The following is an 18,323-nucleotide window of genomic DNA, read 5'->3' on the forward strand; positions in this document are numbered from 1 at the left end:
GAAAGTTCATTTCTGACTGTGGTCAGTGGAAGGCTCTGGTTACTGGACAGGAAGTTTTGGTATTGCTCTCTTCCCTTCATTAATCACATTCTTTAATAAGTCCACATTAACTTAGTTTGCCTCACTTTATCAAAAAAAGTAACTAAATAACTCTAACCCAATGTTCTGCCATTTCTGTACCTATCCGTTTCCCCCAACATCTTAAATTATCATATCCTAGAAATCTTAATAAATTTTCACTTCATCCTGTTGGAATACTTTTGCCTTGATTCTGGCATTTTGTCAAAGTCATTTTGTATTAATTTTATACGTAGAATTTCTTTTTTTTTTGGGGGGGGGCCCGGTCGTGGGGCCTGAACTCTGGGCCTGGGCGCTGTCCCTCAGCTCTTCAGCTCAAGGCTAGCGCTCTACCACTTGAGCCACAGCGCCACTTCCAGCTTTTTTCTTTTTGCTTATGTGGTGCTGAGGAATCGAACCCAGGGCCTCAGGCATGCAAGGCAAGCGCTCTAGCACTGAGCCACCTTCCCAGCCCTATACGTAGAATTTCTGCAAACACACCACCTTCTATACACTAGATTAAAATAAGTAAATCAGTAAATTAAATGTCCCTTTTAGCTACTAGTTTTCACAATACATAAAAGCTAGCCCTCTAAAGACACAGGGCTCATGGTTTTTCTAGTATTCTAACTAGCTGTTTGTTAAGATCTGTGTGTCTTTGTGTGCACATGTTTGCTGGTCTTAGGGCTTCCACTTTGGGCCTGGATAGGGTCCCTGGGCTTTTCTGTTCAAGACTAGCCCTCTAGCATTTGAGCCACAGCTCCACCCCCAGCTTTGTGGTGATTAATTGCAGTTAAGTGTCTCATGGATGTTCCTGCCCAGGCTGGCTTTGAACCACCATCCTCAGATCTCAGCTCCCTAAGCAGCCAGGACTACAGGGATGATCCACCAGCACCCAGCTTGTATTCAAATGTTAAAAGCGAATCTTAATTCTCTTATAAGTTATTATAATGTGTAATTTTTATACTTTAGTCCTTGTCTCAAAGTAACTGCCTGTTAAACTCATCTCTGCATTGGATATTTGGCTAAGCTGACTGCTTGATTCCTACAATCCTCCACCTTCACTGTCAGATCCTTAAGAAATGAGATTCTGGCTAGAAGAGACGTCATCTCTACACAGCCATCCGGCATTACTAAGCTATGCTTAGGAAAACTTCTGTAGCAATCATTTCCTAAGTGATTAGGCAGAGAACCAGCAGAATTAGAAACTTGTTGTGAGGCATCACTATTCTAGCGATGAAAATTCTACCAACAATGCAGTGAGAGGACATGGCCGGGGATTGGCGAGCCTAGCTCTTCTCAGGTTCTCTGCCTCTCTGCCTCTTTGCTGTGTGACGGCAACACTTCTCATCTTGATGTCCAAATTTAAATACTTTCTTGACATATCTGCTGGATTCCCTGATTCAAAACAGGTAGCTTGGGGTTAGGATAGAAAATAGGAAAATGACTGTTGCAACCTTTTAAACTACAATGATTAAGGAAAGGAGCAAATGGCTGACACTTAAAATCCTAGCTACTCAGGAGGCTGAGGCCCAGAGAATCATGGTTTGAAGCCAGACTGGGCAGAAATATCTGTGAGATTCTATGACCAAAATAACCATCAAAATGCAGGGCTAGAGTCATGATTCAAGTGGTAGAATGTCAGCCAAGCAGGCAAGCTACATAGACATGAGGGCCTGAGTTCAAACCAAACCACCACCACCTCTACCATTAACCCCAACTCTCCTTCAAAAAACAAAACAAAACAAAAGCCCACCTATTACCCCTACTACAATGATTTAGCTGTTGCCATCATCAGCACCTGAGCCTCAGGGTTCAGTTACTGTCTCCAAGTATAAAAAGAAAAGGACGCTGTCTTTCCCTTGTGCTGGTGTACCAGTGCCTCTGCCTGATGAAGGACAGGCAGGGAAGGATGGGCAGCTGCCCGGGTGCTCCTGCTGTGCTCTGCTCATCCTTAATTTGTGCACTGAGAGTAGAAGGAGGCATGCTACATAATTTTCATAGTTAATCTAATATCTCCATTTCACAGAGAAAAAATTTCTAAGAAGCTAAATGAGAATGCTGTAAAATTACTTAATGAGCTAAATTAATAGCTATTTCCTTCTAGAATACTAAGAACTCAATCACTTTAAAATTCTCATTATGCAAGATTTCACATGAACATGGAAGTTTGGAGAATAAAATAAATCACCAATAAATTCTTCAACAATCAGCCATACACCTTTACTTCCAGCACAATAGTCTGGGAAGAAGCACTGCAAATCCGAGTTCAGCCTAGACGCTAGCAAGAGCCTATCTCAAAAAGAAAAGCCAAACCACAACAATCACTGAGATTTTAGCATCCTGTATGATTTGCTTCCTTCATTTTACCATTACTTATTTATTTTATTTTATTTTTTATTTTTTTTTGTCGGTCGTGGGGCTTGAACTCTGGGCCTGGGCACTGTCCCTCAGCTCTTCAGCTCAAGGCGAGCACTCTACCACTTGAGCTACAGTGCCACTTCCTCATTTATTTTTCTAAGTCACACATCTTGTGAGTCTTATTCACTTTCTCATTTCTAAAAATATTATACGACCACAATATTTTATATACAACCACAATATTGTCATTCCTAACAAAAGAAAGCGTAAGTTTTTGGTATCATGACTGTTCACTCTATTTTTCTTTTACTTAATTTTTCTACAAATCAAGATCCAAACAAGGGGACACATATTGCCGTTCCTTCCTGGCAGTTTTTTTTGTTTTGTTTTGTTTTTTGCCAGTTGTGGGGTCTGGGTGCTGTCCCTCAGCTCTTCAGCTCAAGGCTAGCGCTCTACCACTTGGGCCACAGCACCACTTCCGGCTTTTTCTGCTTATGTGGTGCTGGGGAATCAAACCCAGGGCCTCATGCATGCAAGGCAAGCACTCTGCCACTGAGACACCTTCCCAGCCCCATCCTGGCAGTTTTGAAACCTAAAATAACTGCTTCTTAAGTCCCTCTCTTTAATCATGCTATGAATCATTGAGAAAACTATAACTTCATTACATAGCTGTTTCTTTTATGATTATTTTTAGATACTTGAATGAAGGAGTTACCAGTTAACAAAGCAGGTTATGAATACAATATCAATCAATATCATCCCTTTCAACGTTTTTACCCATCCCTCTCCTCTCTACTCCTTTCCCTCACTCTTCATAATTTTGTATGATATATATTGGATTCTTGTCTGAATTTTCCCCCTCTTCATTCATCTACCTTTTTCCCCTAACCCCATCTCACCCCTTTGGAGTACCTGGTCCCAGTGTTTTACTTCGCTCCATTTTGATTTGGGCTTCCTGAGGAATTACACTGGGTGCCCCCTGCATTGACCATATTTCAGTTAATACACTGTCCACACTTGCATACCACCCAGCGCATTTTCTAAGGAGTTTGTGAGCTCAATCTAGCTCCCACCTATAAGGGAAACATGGAAACACAATTCTTCCACGTGTTTCCGTTTCTTTACAAATGGCACAGTATCATCCTTTCTAATGGATGAGTAAAAAATTCCATTGAGTCTGTGTACATTGTGCACACATATCATTTTCATGTGTGTGTGTATTATGCACACGTATCATTTTCTTGTGTGTGTATTGTGCACACATGATTTTCTTGTGTATTACACTTATATCATTTTCTTGAGTGTACTGGCATGCATATCATTTTCATGTGTGTATGCATTGTGCACACATATCATTTTCTTGATAGACTCATCCACCGAGGGGCAGGGCATCTGGGCTGACCACACAGCCATTCCTATTCACGCCATGCCCTTGATCATTTACTATGTACATGAGAACACAGTGGATCTGAGCGATACCTTCCAGTTGTTTTATTTTCGTCAAGAAGAAAGCAACAACGTGTGACACATCATAGGGGCAAGCTGTGTTTTGTCTTCCAGAAGTTACGTACATTACTAAGGACTAAGCATGTCTGGTATTACAATGATACTTAATTACCAGGGGAAGCACACTGAGGCCTTGTTTGAGACTGGCAGGGACCCAGCCAACCTCTCTATGCCCCGTTACAAAGGAGGCGCCTGAGCCGAACCTGGGTAATTCTTTCCAGAACAGAGCTGCCCTTTGTTAATTATGGAGTTTGGGGAATTAGTAGGCAACAGAAGACCATGATGCAGGGGAAAATCAGTTTGCAGAATCTCAGAATGTGCTCAGCTCATTTTCTTTGTCTGAGGTTTTTAATTATTTATGATGAAGTTCTACTGCATGTTTTATAGTAATAATGAAGACAAAGTAACATGAAATCTCACTGCAGCAGGAACACAGCTATGAAATCTTTGCCACTGTGAGACGAGGGTAGGAGAAAGAGCCGGGGGGTGCGTGCCCAGCCAGGGCCGGTCAGGCCTGTAGATATGAAGGCTGAGGGTTGGCCAACTCGGAATGGCAAATCCAATTTGGGCAGGGAAGCCAGCAGCAGCAACAGGACTGTTTGGCTTTTCCGGTCTGCCCTCACTTCACTTGCTCTTGGGTACTGGACTTGTGCCAAGGACTGATGAGCCTCGGTCGCAGCCCTGGGCACGGCTTCCTATGGTTATATCCTTGACATTCTCTCGTTGTGATCATCTCCTCTTTACACTATTGTTTTATATTCTATGAAGTGAAAAGGCAATAGTGTGTGTGTGTGTGTGTGTGTGTGTGTGTGTGTGTGTGTGTGTGTGTGTGTGTGTGTGTGTGTGTGTGTGTGTGTGTGTGTGTGTGTGTGTGTGTGTGTGTGTGTGTGTGTGTGTGTGTGTGTGTGTGTGTGTGTGTGTGTGTGTGTGTGTGTGTGTGTGTGTGTGTGTGTGTGTGTGTGTGTTGAGGCCACTGGGGACCTGGCCAGCTGATACTGGTGTGCAGCATGGGCAGACCACCCAGTGAGGCTGTGAGGGCTTCTTCTGCGCCCTGGTTATTCTGTCAAATCTGTTACTTTAAGAAATTGCCATAACTAAAATAATCATAAGGAACAATTTTCAAAACCTTCTGTGGGGGGAAAGAAGCAATCGAAGATTTCTTTCACGGAGAACAAAAACAGCGAATGGTATTGAAGAATCCAATGGCTACCCTGAGAAACTGTATTGAAAATTACCATAACCTTGGTCTACAGAAGTCTATGGAACAGAGACAACCTAGAGGCAACAACACATAACTCATGACCACTCTTAAAGATCTGAGCTCACTGGTTCTGTCACTAGATAATCCAGCCCATCCTCCCTCTTTCTTGCCTATCTGCAGTCATCATCTGTATATTCATATTATTTAATGATATTAATAGGTACAAGAACAGGACATACTTCCTATCATTCTTCAGTAGCTTATGAGCTCCTGGGTTAGTGACTGTGCTTCAGTCAGAAGTTTCAACACAGCTTTGTAAGTAAGTACTCAATAAACAGCATTAAAAAAAAAAAAAAAAAAAGTTCTAGGGAGCCTCCCTATACATGTCCCGTCCGCCGTCCCACAGTTTTGCTGGAATTTCTCCTCTAGTGTCACTTGGCTTACTTAGCACACTGTAATTCATCTATACCGAGCTAGCAATGCAGTAATGTAAGGCTTGACTTCCTAGTTACATAAGCATAACACATTGCTTGGCACACAGGTACGCACTAAATACCTGGAAGGGATGAGTGATTGCGTAAGAAGGACAAGAAAACAAAATTTATTGCACACACACAAAAAGATGAGTAAAACAAACCATTGTAACAATGAGATGTATAAGGCACTATGCTGAAAATGAACGTTACAACTTGGGGGGAGAGGGAGGAGTTGGCGAGGTGGGGAAAGAAGGGATGGCAGGGGAAATACAAAGGAGGGGGTAACAACGCTCGATAGGAAGTGTACTCATTACCTTACTCGTGTACTATAATCCCTCTGTACAGTATCTTTACAATAAATTTTTTAATGAAAAAAATCACACACAAAAGAAATAGAATAAGCCATTATTCACAACTCATACATAACAGCTCTTATCTATTCTGCTTTCCTGCCTACTTATAAATAAACATTTGTAATTTTTTATTTTTCCTTTATATATTTTTTAAAATGGGATTACATTATACATGATAGTTTGCAAGTTGCTTCTTTAAAGGGTAATGCATTTTCATGTATGACTGATACATCTAGTTCTACTTCTTTCTTTATTTCAACTTCATGGAAGTCTAGAACAGCTATATTGAAATTTAACTATTTCCTGATTAATATACATCTGGCTCATTTCCAAGATTTCATTATTGTAGATGGTACTGTACCAAATCTCATGAATTTGTGTGTGTGTGTGTGTGTGTCCTGTATTTTTTTAACCAAGCTGAGAAAGAGATAGAACAGTGAGCAAATACTCCCATCTTGCTTGATGAGAGGGACATATATAATCATGAAATTATATACATGACTACAATAAACTGAAAGAACAGGGAGTTGAGTGACACAAGGGCCAACACCGGCAGAACAAGGAAAGGTTCAGAAGCAAAGATCAGCTGGCTAAGCTAGAAGAACACTGGCACAGAATGGGGCCTCTGCACTTCCCTGAGCCTTTCCGCTCTATAATTACTTAACAAACATGTACTGAGCATGGAATATGCACACGGAACAGTACTGGGTGCTGCCAACTTCAGAAGAGAGACCAACGAAAGTAGGTCCTATTCTCCTAGAGTTGACTCTGCAGGATAGAACTGCTACAGGAACAAGAGTACATAGTTTATGCTTTGTTACCTGCTGCCACTCTGCCCTCTTTGGGCTGTGCTCAGCCCTGTCAGAGTCCATTTTTCCACAGCACTAGCAGACTCCTCAAAGCTGTTTCTTGAATGAGATCCAAGGACCTTAAGACATAGCTCTTTCCGAATCCAGCCAGTAAACCTGGGGGTCTCTGAGGCATCCCAGACTACTGGGCTGAGATTGGCCACAGGTCCCCAGAGTGTGAGAGAACTGCATGTATAAAGAGCTAGTACGAAGCTACCTTACTGCAATACAAGCATACTGCTAAAACGAGATGCAAAGCCTGTCCATTATTCATGTCATAGCTGTTCTCCATTATCATGGAAAACTGTGCACTAAGTATAAGGCATCGCACTCACTACCTAGGAGGGCAGGCTAATTACAGGGACCTCTGGGTAGAACCTGCAGAACGGCTCTGCTCAGCAACTCTTTTACTCATCTCAGTTTGACTCCCTTTCCCCTCTTCTCAATTATTGCATCCCATAAGTTTCCTTTTCATTTCTTTCTACAATTCTGACTTCCATGACAACTGTCCTTTTTCTTGGCATATCCTACCTACCTGTTCGGACAATCAGTTGGGAGTGCCGGCTGAAAACTGCCTCCATCCCTGCCTCTCAACTTCAGTTCTTCTCGTTCCCAACCATTTTAAGGTTTTCAATGTTTTCCTTCTCCTGAACTTCGATGTGGACTTTCTTAGTCTGCCAGTATCTTCCTTCTCTATCGCCAAATTTCCACTGACCCACAAACACATTCAAGTCTCTGCTTGTGTTCAAAAAGACAAAGAGAATCAATAAGGAAAATAAGCAAATGACGTCCTGGAATCCCACCCTGGCTTCCCCTCGCGCTGCCGTGTTCCTCCACTCCCACCCTTCCCTTCCACTTTGGATCTTTAGGCCGGCTTGGGCCATTTGTTTCCCAAGTACAGGACTGAACACACTCTAAAAACATTCTAACAACACAAACCAGCGGCTGTCAACTCCTCCTGACCGAAAGCCCCTGGGGCCTCACTGAACAGAACCAGCCTAGGAGGACGGACTCCGGGGTTTCCCCATGCTGCTCCTACACCTTCACCTCCCAGCACAAACCTGCTCTGCCCTGTGGACTTCCATATCCCAAATGACTCGGCTAGCCTGGGAACTGCCCTGACTCCCTCTGTATCGGGCACAGTGTTTGTATCCCTTACAGAATGGCAAACGAAACCTAAATATATAGAAATATAACTTGGGCAGAGGATGTCAGCTCAGTGGTAGAGCCCATTTAAAGCCTGTGTGATGAGGCTCTGAGTTTTAAGCCCCAGAAGGGGGGATAGAAGCAAACAAGTAAGCCCGTCTATCTGTCAGTTGGGGTATTTGTTTGCTGTCTGCTTGCTATCATAACTAGTTAATTTCCAAATATTCTTTAATTGATGAAAATATCACCCTTTCAGACTTGTAGTATATGGTTGTTTCAAAAAAAAAAAAACGCACTTTTCGTACTCAATACTATGACCTTGGCGACTAACATTAGCATCCTCCTTAACATAATTCTCATTCTTACTACTGGATTGCACGATAAAATCTTGTTGCACAAACCAAGTTGAGAACAATTTCTTAATGGATTCTGATAAGATGAGATATTTAGTCTGACATCAGACCATGCAGGTCTGAGGTCAAAAGGAAAGGGGCCAACCAACAGTAGGAGGACCAGGAACTTCTGGACGCGAATCCAGACACAGAAGACTGATGTCTGAGAAGCCAACCCTATATACGCAGATGTGACCACAGGACTCCAGCCACGAAGCTCACAGAGCTCTGAGGCCGCATGAAGAAAACCTGCACCTCAGAGGTTATCTATAGGTAACTAGGACCACTCTGCCCTCCAGTGTTATTTTGCCTTGTAAAGTCTCAATTTCCTTTCACCAAGAAAGAAAATGGTAGTGAGAAGGTAAGGAATTGAATAAAATACGCTCCTCCCCAGAGGCTAAAGGTGACTCTGGCGCTCAGACTCCACCTGGTTTTGAGGCAGCCAGTGACAGAGATGGGAAATGCAATGATTTCTGACGTTGGCCTTTCCAGTCCAAATCTATCATTACAGCATAAATGAATGTGCCTTGTAGTATTTATTTTTAAGGAGTGAAAACAACGTATAAAAATGATTTGGCAGTTTTCTACGTAACTGCATGCAGCACTAGGGTTGCGTGCAACTTCTGAACGGTCAACTAAAAGCTTGTATCTCTGCTTCTTCACACCAAACTTCCCACCAAACAAAGCCAAACACACCACACCTTGTTAAATCATTTCAAGTGGAAGTCAAATTGTAAATGTCCTTTTAAGGACAGAGATCAGATTTTTTTTTTTAATTTTCCAAATTTAGGTAGTTTGGTTTTTCAGCAAGACAGGTCAGACTTGCTGATCAAAATGAAGTCAATTTACTTTGCCTGAGAAGAATATTCTCTCAGACTGAGTTTGTGGGAAATTAATGATATATGCTGCTTCTACTTGCATAAGAAGCTTGGCATACTTTGATGTTCAGTTTAGCCAACAGCTGACTACAGAGACCATAAAAAATCAATTTCTAGAAAAGAAAGGGGTCTGGGCGGTGGAGCTGATAGACATTTATACTTACTTACGTTGTAAGAACAAGGTTTACAATAGTTAGTGTTTAGGTTAAATACTTTGCAGTTCTCTGGGGATAAGTCAAAGTGGTGCAACCTAACATTCTTCATGACTTCAGGACAGCATTGCAAACAGGACCTCTGCCCAAGCATCTAGACTGTACACAGGCACATTTCAAAGAGAAAATACTCACAAATAAAGTCACACCCACAACTGTAAGGAAATGAAATGTAAAATCAGATAAGCGATAAAGCAGTGGCCTCTCAGTAGAACATTTTCAGTTTGTCTGTGGTTTTCTATTGTTCAAGAAAAGAAAACTACTTTCTCTCACTTCCTTATCTGTGTTCAAAAGTAAAGAATAGCCCTTATTTCAAGTGCTTATTCTCTAGAAGGAAAAAAAGATATAGCCAGATATTAAGGACGATAAGGCCAAAAGTTCCTCACTCACTGAACACAGAACTTTGACTATTCATATCAAGTAGTGGAGATTTAGAACATTCATAATAGTTCCACTAACAGGAATCATTACAATTATCTGTACTGCAATTATAGTAAGAATTGCCTGTATTTACAAAGACAGAATCGCTCCTATGATGAGCACTGTGAAGCTAAGGCAAGGGGCTACTCTTCCATCAGCAGCAAAGATGTGCTGTGGATTCAGGTATGTGCATAGCAATCAGGGCTCACTCCTACCTCCTAAGAGCTAAGCCTCGGGCCTACGAAAAATCTTTTCAGTCCCTGTACACAGAAAAAGCTTCACAATTCCTCTTTTGGCTGGTAACATCAATAAATAACCTTTCCACATGTAGTGGGGTGGCTTCAGTTACCTCCCCAAGATATCTACATGTGGGTGTCCCAGATGCCGAAGGTGTCTGCGAAGTCAAGCATCGGTGCTGCCAAGAACTAAGAAGTTCAACTCTAGTTTTTAAGTCTTGCCTCATAAACTTACAGATTGAGTGGCTTGATGATAGACCAGTGCTCATCTGCACAATTAATATTCTACTACCTTCCTCACACTTTTGGGTAACACTGAAGGAAAATCCTGATACTGGGCTAAGTCTGAAAGTGCTCTTTCTGCCTTTTTCTTCCTTCCCCTCCTTCCTTTTTCATTAGTGGACTTACTGCTCCCTCCCAACTTGAAAAAACCTGAAGACAGATGGCCTATCAGAACAAGCTCGTGCTCCCTGTCCTCGGCATTGGCCATAGTCCACGAGCTCCTTCAGGTCTCTACCCTCAATTACATTCTAGACATTGGGTTCTACACCAAAAGCTACTCTACTGTTTCTAAGAAAATACTGCTGTTCCTGATAAGTGGAAACCTATGTCTCATATTTGGATTCTACCTCTTCTGTATCTGCAAACACTTAGCAATTTCCCCTCAAATACTGGTCGTTACCCAAAGGCCTGTACGAACTCCTAAACCAGCCCTTTTCAGCCATCATTTATTTAGTGGTGAGTCACTGTACTGCCGCTGATGTTACTGAAGGTCTGCATCGTCATTTTCTCAGTAAGGCTCACAGCAGCTATGGAAAGTGAGTGTCACTGCACCAGCGCTACTGTTCAGATAAGGAAGGCATGGTGTAGAAAGTTGAAGTAACGTGCTTGGTGTCTTATGGCAGAAATCTTCGGGTCAGCCCACTGCTGACTTCACATTGCCTGTGAAGAGAGATGAATTGTACTCCAGGCAGATGCAGAATCACCCTGTTAAAAAAAGCAGAATCCCGGGCCAAGCTCTGATCCACTGAAATATGCATTTTAATAAGACCTCCCCACCTCCACATGAAAGATTCAGAAGCAGTGTTCTGAAATTCAAAATCAGTGTACCCAACTTACATTAGGTTGGATGACTCAAAGCTGCCACTGGACTGCACAGAACCTTCTCTGCAGACAGGAGTTAAAGAAAAGATGGTGTACAAAGTCACTCCTTCCTCCAGATACCACCTTCCCTCACTGCTGGGCACCAACGATACAAGTTCCACAGTGACCATGTGCCAAGTATGCAATGTTGGCCATTCTACACCAATCCTACTACCTGAAAGTGAAGGGGTGTCTGCATTCTGACATCGTCCCAGGCCAAAATGTGCTACGGGCAAAATTCCTAAAACTGTGGATGGCGTAGAGAACACTAAAATTCCTGTAGAGAGGTGGAATACACGATCAACATCAGTGGAAAGACAGTTGAATTCAAAAGCATTTTACCACTGACTTTAGTGAGGATTTGGCTGGAATTACAAACAGCTACAAGCCCTCATCTCACTGCCTTTAGAAGTCAGGAAGTAAAATAGATAAGAAAGGTCAGGAGACCAAAAGCTAGATGGTGTCCTCAAAAACACATAAAGACTGTTCACCTTCAGGGTGGACTCCCCTCATAGATAGCTGCTTCAAGGGCTTTTCATTACATACCAGACTGGCCGATGTCTAAGACACTAGGTACATTCTTTCAATCTCCAAACACTTTTTTACCACTAAGGAAATGGGCCTTCGGAAAGAGGCAGAAAGCCTCCTAACCAGGCTACTACTATTGTGAAACCCCGTGTGGTTATCAAGTTTCTCAGCAGTAAGTGGCTTTTCATTTAAAAAAAATACAAGATTGTAAGAAAATTGCGTAATTGTCTTACAAAATAGTGGTGGCAAGAACTTAAAGCTATCTTCTTAGTAAGTTCATTTTAAGAAACATAAAATTAGGAAACTACAAACTTAAGACTGCTATGAATTAAAATTAATGATCAACCTTTAATGACAGCCTTTATTTCCCTTAGGAAGAAAGCATCATATCATAATGTGACACCAACTTATTTTTAAATACATCTCCTAGCTGATATTCATATTTGGATAAATACATAAGTATGAAAGTCACGTGTATATTTACAACACACTATGTTAAAACATGGTTGTTTAATAGCACGACTTCCCAAGGAGAGAGATCTTTGTTAAGAGCTAGGGAAGGTTCTAAACTCCTAGTAAAGTCTTGAGCTGACACCGGGTCTTGACCTATGTAATAAATGACAAAATGACACAACTGACTTTTATACAGTGAAAAATACTTGACTTTGAATTTTACAACATAAAGCTATAATAAGTGAAACTAAGAAACATGATTAAGATTGTTTTCTCTTTTGCAACTGAACATTGATTTTTTTTTTATTATAGAGATCAATGTGAAAAGAAAAATATTCATTGTGGAAAAAACTCAATATAACTGAGAAACAAGGGAAAAAATGGTGGTGAAGAATACATAACACTAGTTACTCAAAAGATACACAGTATTTTGATAAGCCAAACTGTTGCTTTACCAAATACTAGCAAGCCCTACACTAGCTTTCTACAACAGTGCGTCTGTCCAGCACTGAACAACTCCTCAGCAGGCGCATGAGAAGGGAAAGTGCGAGTGTCTCTCAGACCCTTGCTCCATCTTCAATAAGCCTTCAATTTTCTTGGTTTCAATAAGTATATTCTGTCTCACTAATTGAAAATACATGCAGTGTCTTAAAATTAAAGAGGAAAATCATGCATTAGTTGGTTTTAAAGAACAAGGAAACTATTCATCTGATGTTCTGCCCAAAGTTAACCAAGAACAGCAACATGACCAGTTTCACAACTTACAACAAAAACGTGTTGAACTATACCACATGTGCTCCAGACAGGCCGTCCAGTCCCTAGCCATCTTGCTCAGGTCAGTGGGACGAGTGACAGCAGTTAGAAGACAAGTTGCTAAAACAGAGAGTTTTTTGTGTATTTGTTCATGTCAGCAAAAATCCTATGAGAGATTATTGTTGTGTTTTGCTTTTTAAAATCAGCCACATAGATTTCTGTTGACCAAAAGATAGAAGGTACTTAGTATAGCAGTTAAATGATTACATGAAAGAGCATTATCTCCAGTTAAGAATGGAAAACATTTGATTAAATTCTTTTAGGGATTATAATCTCCACTATTTTGTATATGAAGAGCTGAATTCAGACTGATTAATATGCTCAGTATCAAATGGTATTTCTGTTGTACAATTAGGTGTTGTATCAAGTTGTGTGGCACTCCAACAATTGTGATCTGATGTAGTGTACCACATTACATTGTTTAAACAAAGCTATGACAAAGTATACAAATGTGCATCTGTTCATTCATTCAGTAGAGTAGAACGCTGTGTCAGATAACAAGAAAGCCCCAATCTTGACACTCAAGTGTCATTCTAGTCCACTACCTGTGGCTGTGGAAAGCTGTAGACAGCTGAAGATGAGGGGAGATGAGTTTCTTCTTCTGGATATGCTGGTCTCAAAGAATATGCTGAGGAAACATTACCCAAACACAGTCCCCACTTCCGTGCGCTATGGCAAGAACGCTGGTCTTCTCCCATCAGTTTACTCCATACTAAGAAATGCAGGGTAATAGTCAAAGCTCCTTGCTAATAAACAAGACCACCAGACCTGAGTCTGTGCATACAGTGTGTATACACATAGCTTTTCCTAGTTCTCAAACCGAGCTGCTTCCCATTACCTGCATCTCACACACACACATATAGCTTTTACAGACTCAAAAAATTCTAGTAATAAAAAAGCAAAACCACCTTTCATTGCCTTCTTAGGTGAGCTTTAGCTCTCACATGAGCTGCCTAAAAGCTATTTCCACACAGGAGATCACACGGTGAGGAAAGAAAATCCAGGTAAGCCTGCTAGTCTGGACAGTGAAGACGGCAAACAGAAAGGATTCTGGTGCCAAGTCAGCCAAATTGGGGCAATGCAGACCAATGTCAGCCCAGCCCAAAAGGAATGTTCAGATCCGCAGGGCACTTAGAGGCCACTTTCTTCTCTTGTACGGGAAGGGTTATCATGAGAAAAAACAGTCTCCATGAACAATAATGAAGCCATACAGCAGCTCTATTGCCCTTCATAAATGAGGTAAGTGAGTTCTCAATGCCATGTCATTAATCCAGGAAAAATAAGGCCTTGTGCCAGAGCTATGTAGCTAAGATAGCCTAAATACAAAAACCATTTGAGGCTTCAAGAAAAGGGAAAATGTTTGTATTATAGAAAACAATGAAAATTATTTGTATTTACCCGGGGAAATCAACCTAGTAGTCAAATTGTTCTTCCTGGAAAAAACCTTTAAATATAAGGGTATTTAATGAGAATAAATTCAGTTCATATGAAGCCTTAGAGCAGAAAGCCAAAACTGAACGACTTCTGCTCAAAATGAAAAAGAAAAAAGCAGAGTCATTAATATAGTTGGTTATGAAAAGTCCCTTCATTCCTTTACTATTTGTTTTAAAAAATCTGGAAAATGCTCAAAGATTTGCAGAATCAGTAGAGAAGCTGCCTATGGTACTGAGCAGCCAGCAATGCAATTAAAATCATCACCACCAACAACCACACGAAGCCTCATCTGAACAGTAAGGAATATTGTAATTACTTCTGCAATTTAGATGGAAAGAAAGAAAAATCTTCCTCTGGGCTTGAGACTATTGTTCAAAAGAATCTGTTGTTTATTGTCCTTTTAAAAAAATTTTCTAGAACAGATAAAGTTCAATAAAAGTAGAAACAATTTTTAAATTGTAACAACATAATTTTAGCCACAATTTTCTTTTTGGTAGCGTTTTGGAACAGAAGTATCAGTATGAGGAAAACTAGTATGGAAAGGATTTCAGAAGCTGTCTCATCTATCCCTTACTTTATTTTAGCAAAATTGCTTTAAAGAATTTCACATGTTAAAAATACATTCTATTTTTGAGTACATCCAGATAAGGAGTTTTTCCTACCTTCCCTGGTATCCCACTTCAATGACTGCCCCTCTGAGGAAAGTTTTCCTTAGATACTTCTTAAATTCAGTCATGTAGTTTTAAGTTATTTTCTTTTTGTTCTATTATTAATAAAGATGGAAGGTGACAATTCATCTTATGATAACTTTCAAACTTTTAAAAGTCATTTATAAGATATTGTCATGTATTATCTACTTAACTCTTAAAACCACCCTGATTTTGGGTGTGCGTGTGCGTGTGCGTGTGCGTGTGTGTGTGTGTGTGTGTGTGTGTGTGTGTGTCTCTAGGCAAGCTTTATCTCTCAATGCTAGTACTCTACCATTTGAGCCACAACTCCACTTCCAGATTTTTGGTGGTTAATTGGAGATAAGAGTTACATGGACTTTCCTGCTCAGGTTCCCTTCATATTGCAATCCTTAGCTCTCCACCTCCAGACAGCCGGTAACAACCCTATTTTTATTTACCCCATTCTACAGATGATGAAATTTAGGCTAAGAGTGTAAAAAAAAAAAAAAGAGGTTTAGGTAAGAAATGTGACAACATAAAGGTTACTCAGAAATTCAGTGCTTGGGTTCTAACTCAGTTATATACTTCATACATGACTGTTAATAAATCACGTCCTTTAATTTTCTTCGCCCTAGAATAAAACAAGGTATTGTAGGACCAATGTTATGTAAATGTGGAATACTTACTTCTATAGAGTATTCACATGTCACTTTATGTTATAAATGGTGTGTTTTTGCCTTAGAGATTCGCGTTTTATTCCAGCATCATTACCCTCTTTCTATTAAGTGTACCCAGACTTTCCCCAGGGACTGTCAATCACATTGTTCCGTCTGCCCCAGTCTAAAGAGCTAGCTGGCCTAGACTCTGGGCGGGATACACTTTTTCCCAGGAACTTCACTGTTAAGTGAATGACAGAAGACTGATATTGAAATTGGTCAGAGTTCATATTCTCACAGACCTGGTTTCAAAGAGACAGTCCTTCAGCTTCTCCTCGGTTCTCTCCTCGGTGAACTCATATTCTCATAAATTCTCTCCCTACTTAAAAGTTAGCTTTCACTGGCTTAGGTTGTTCACAAGCAAAGAATTCTGGCTCACAGACTTCTGAGGACAGAATCCTGAGGCCCACAGCCTGAGGGAAGAAGGGAGATCTCAGGATCAAGGTTTAAAACCAGCCCAGGCAGAAAGTCCATGAGGCTCTTAACAATTAATCACCCAGAAAGTGAGAAGTGAAGCTGTGCACTAGCCTTAAACACAGAAGCTCAGGAACAAGTGCCCAGGCCCGGGGTTCAAACCCCAGGATTGGCAGGTGTGTACACACACATAAACACACATGAGTATTGAGAGCACAAACGTGCTAGAAACGATTTCAGGTATAAATGCAGTATTTTGACAACAAATGCGACCAAGCTCAGCACTCACACTGCAAAGCCCTAAGGCAGCAAAGATTGAACTTGCTGAGGAATGTATATTGGTTGTATGCAGATCAAGGGAAAGGGAAGAAGGCTTTTCCTTCTCTCAGGCTGTGGGCCTCAGAAATGGCTGTCAAGCCAGCTTTTTGGAGAGCACCAGCAACACAAATTCTAACAGAAGACCACCGTCACTCAGATGCCCGAGCCTTGTTTGGTACCTTATCGCTGCAATACTATGGGAGCAAGCAATTACAATTCTGATTCCACTTGGTGAGGGATAGGAGTAGCTTTCTATTTCAATTATGAAATAGAAAATAGTAGTTTTCCACTTCAACTCATAGTTGAATAAAATCAACTGAGTTTACTTATTTTCTGAAAGTCTAGAAATTTAGATTATTTTTCCCAAATAATTTCCCAAGTGACTTTATAAGCTTGTATTACACTTTAACACAACTGCAACAAAACAAGTTGGAAGGGTTATTGGAAGTGACAGATGGGATGATTCTGACATAAAATGAAGCCTGTGGCTCTACTGAAGGAAGTCACGAAATTCAAAATTAAACCAGACAGAACAGACTGAGGGGTGGTATGTTCCTCTTTCAATGAAGCACAAGACTGCGAGCGCTCTGAATTTGTGTACTATGGCCAATTTGTTTGGTTTTTAGAAACTATGTTCTTAATACAATATGCAATATCCTCTAAATTTTAAATCTCTGTATTTTCATTATTTAACATCCACTTATGTCTTCCATTGACATCACTAAAACATAATTCCAAATTTTTATAGGTATAACTTGGGTTTCTTATAAACCTATGCTTGTTCATTGAAAAATCTATTCATGAGGAAATGAAATAAACTTCAAATACCCACTATGCATTCCAGACACGTTGAGAGAGTACTCATATGGCCATATAACTGCAGGCTGCTCTGCCAACTGTTTACACGGGGCGTCCCGCCTACCTTATTGTGCTCGTACTTGTACGGGATCTTCAGGGTGTCCATGGCTCTGATCATGGCCTGCATGGCTGTGAAGATGTTCTGATACACCAGTTTGGTGAAGCCCCTTTTGTCTTCATCCGAGTATCCTGACCCATGGATGATCCTCATCTGCTTGATAAAGGTACTCTTGCCACTCTCTCCTGTCCCTGAAATACAGACAACAGCGGCACATCAGATCACAGCACTTTCCTAGTCTCCCAGATACCCACCCTGGACAGCAGCTTAGACCTGATGTTCCCAAAAGGCCCGACAAGAGCTGAATCACTGCAAATGGAAATGTCACTTGGCAAAACTAGATGACCAAGAGTCTGTTTCAAAGGCAGGTGAGCTTAAAAAAAACCACCACCAACAAGACAAAACCTTGTAACTAACTTGGAAGCCACTCACCATGCAACTCTGACAGTGATTTGGAACCTTGTATTTTGTAAGAAACATTAGCAACAGCATCTTTTGAAAATAATACAAACTTGATGCAGCCCTTTCTCAAGGCAATGCTTGAAATATTTCCAGGACTCTGGATTGCTTGGTTTGGATTTGGAAATGACAACACACTTAACACAGATGCTACTCAGAGAGATACAAGGGAGCGGGGGAGAGGGACAAAAGAATTTCTAGGTATTTTCTCTAGTTTTGAAATAAGATAAGAAAAGCACAGTATTCGGATAAAACAAGAACAAAAGCCATCTTTCTAGACAGCAGGCATCCATTGTAGTTATTTCTATGGGGCCCTAGTTAAATTATTCCAAAGAATAACCAGATTAGGAGAGCTCGAGACGCTTTCCTCTGACC

The 18,323-nt window shown here is 40.9% G+C and overlaps 1 protein-coding gene across 1 annotated transcript in view; it reads right to left on the bottom strand.

The window, feature by feature from the left end:
- The window catches only part of LOC138837019 (guanine nucleotide-binding protein G(q) subunit alpha), a 244,541-nt gene that overhangs the window by 134,118 nt on the left and 92,100 nt on the right, over nt 1–18,323 (bottom strand). Inside the window, exon 2 of the mRNA XM_070035791.1 lies at nt 17,496–17,680. Coding sequence (XP_069891892.1) covers nt 17,496–17,680 — 185 coding nt within the window. The remainder of the gene's footprint in view (nt 1–17,495; nt 17,681–18,323) is intronic.

This window comes from Dipodomys merriami, unplaced genomic scaffold, assembly GCF_024711535.1.
Source record: "Dipodomys merriami isolate MVZ:Mamm:240054 unplaced genomic scaffold, mDipMer1.0.p SCAF_26, whole genome shotgun sequence".
NCBI lineage: Eukaryota > Metazoa > Chordata > Mammalia > Rodentia > Heteromyidae > Dipodomys > Dipodomys merriami.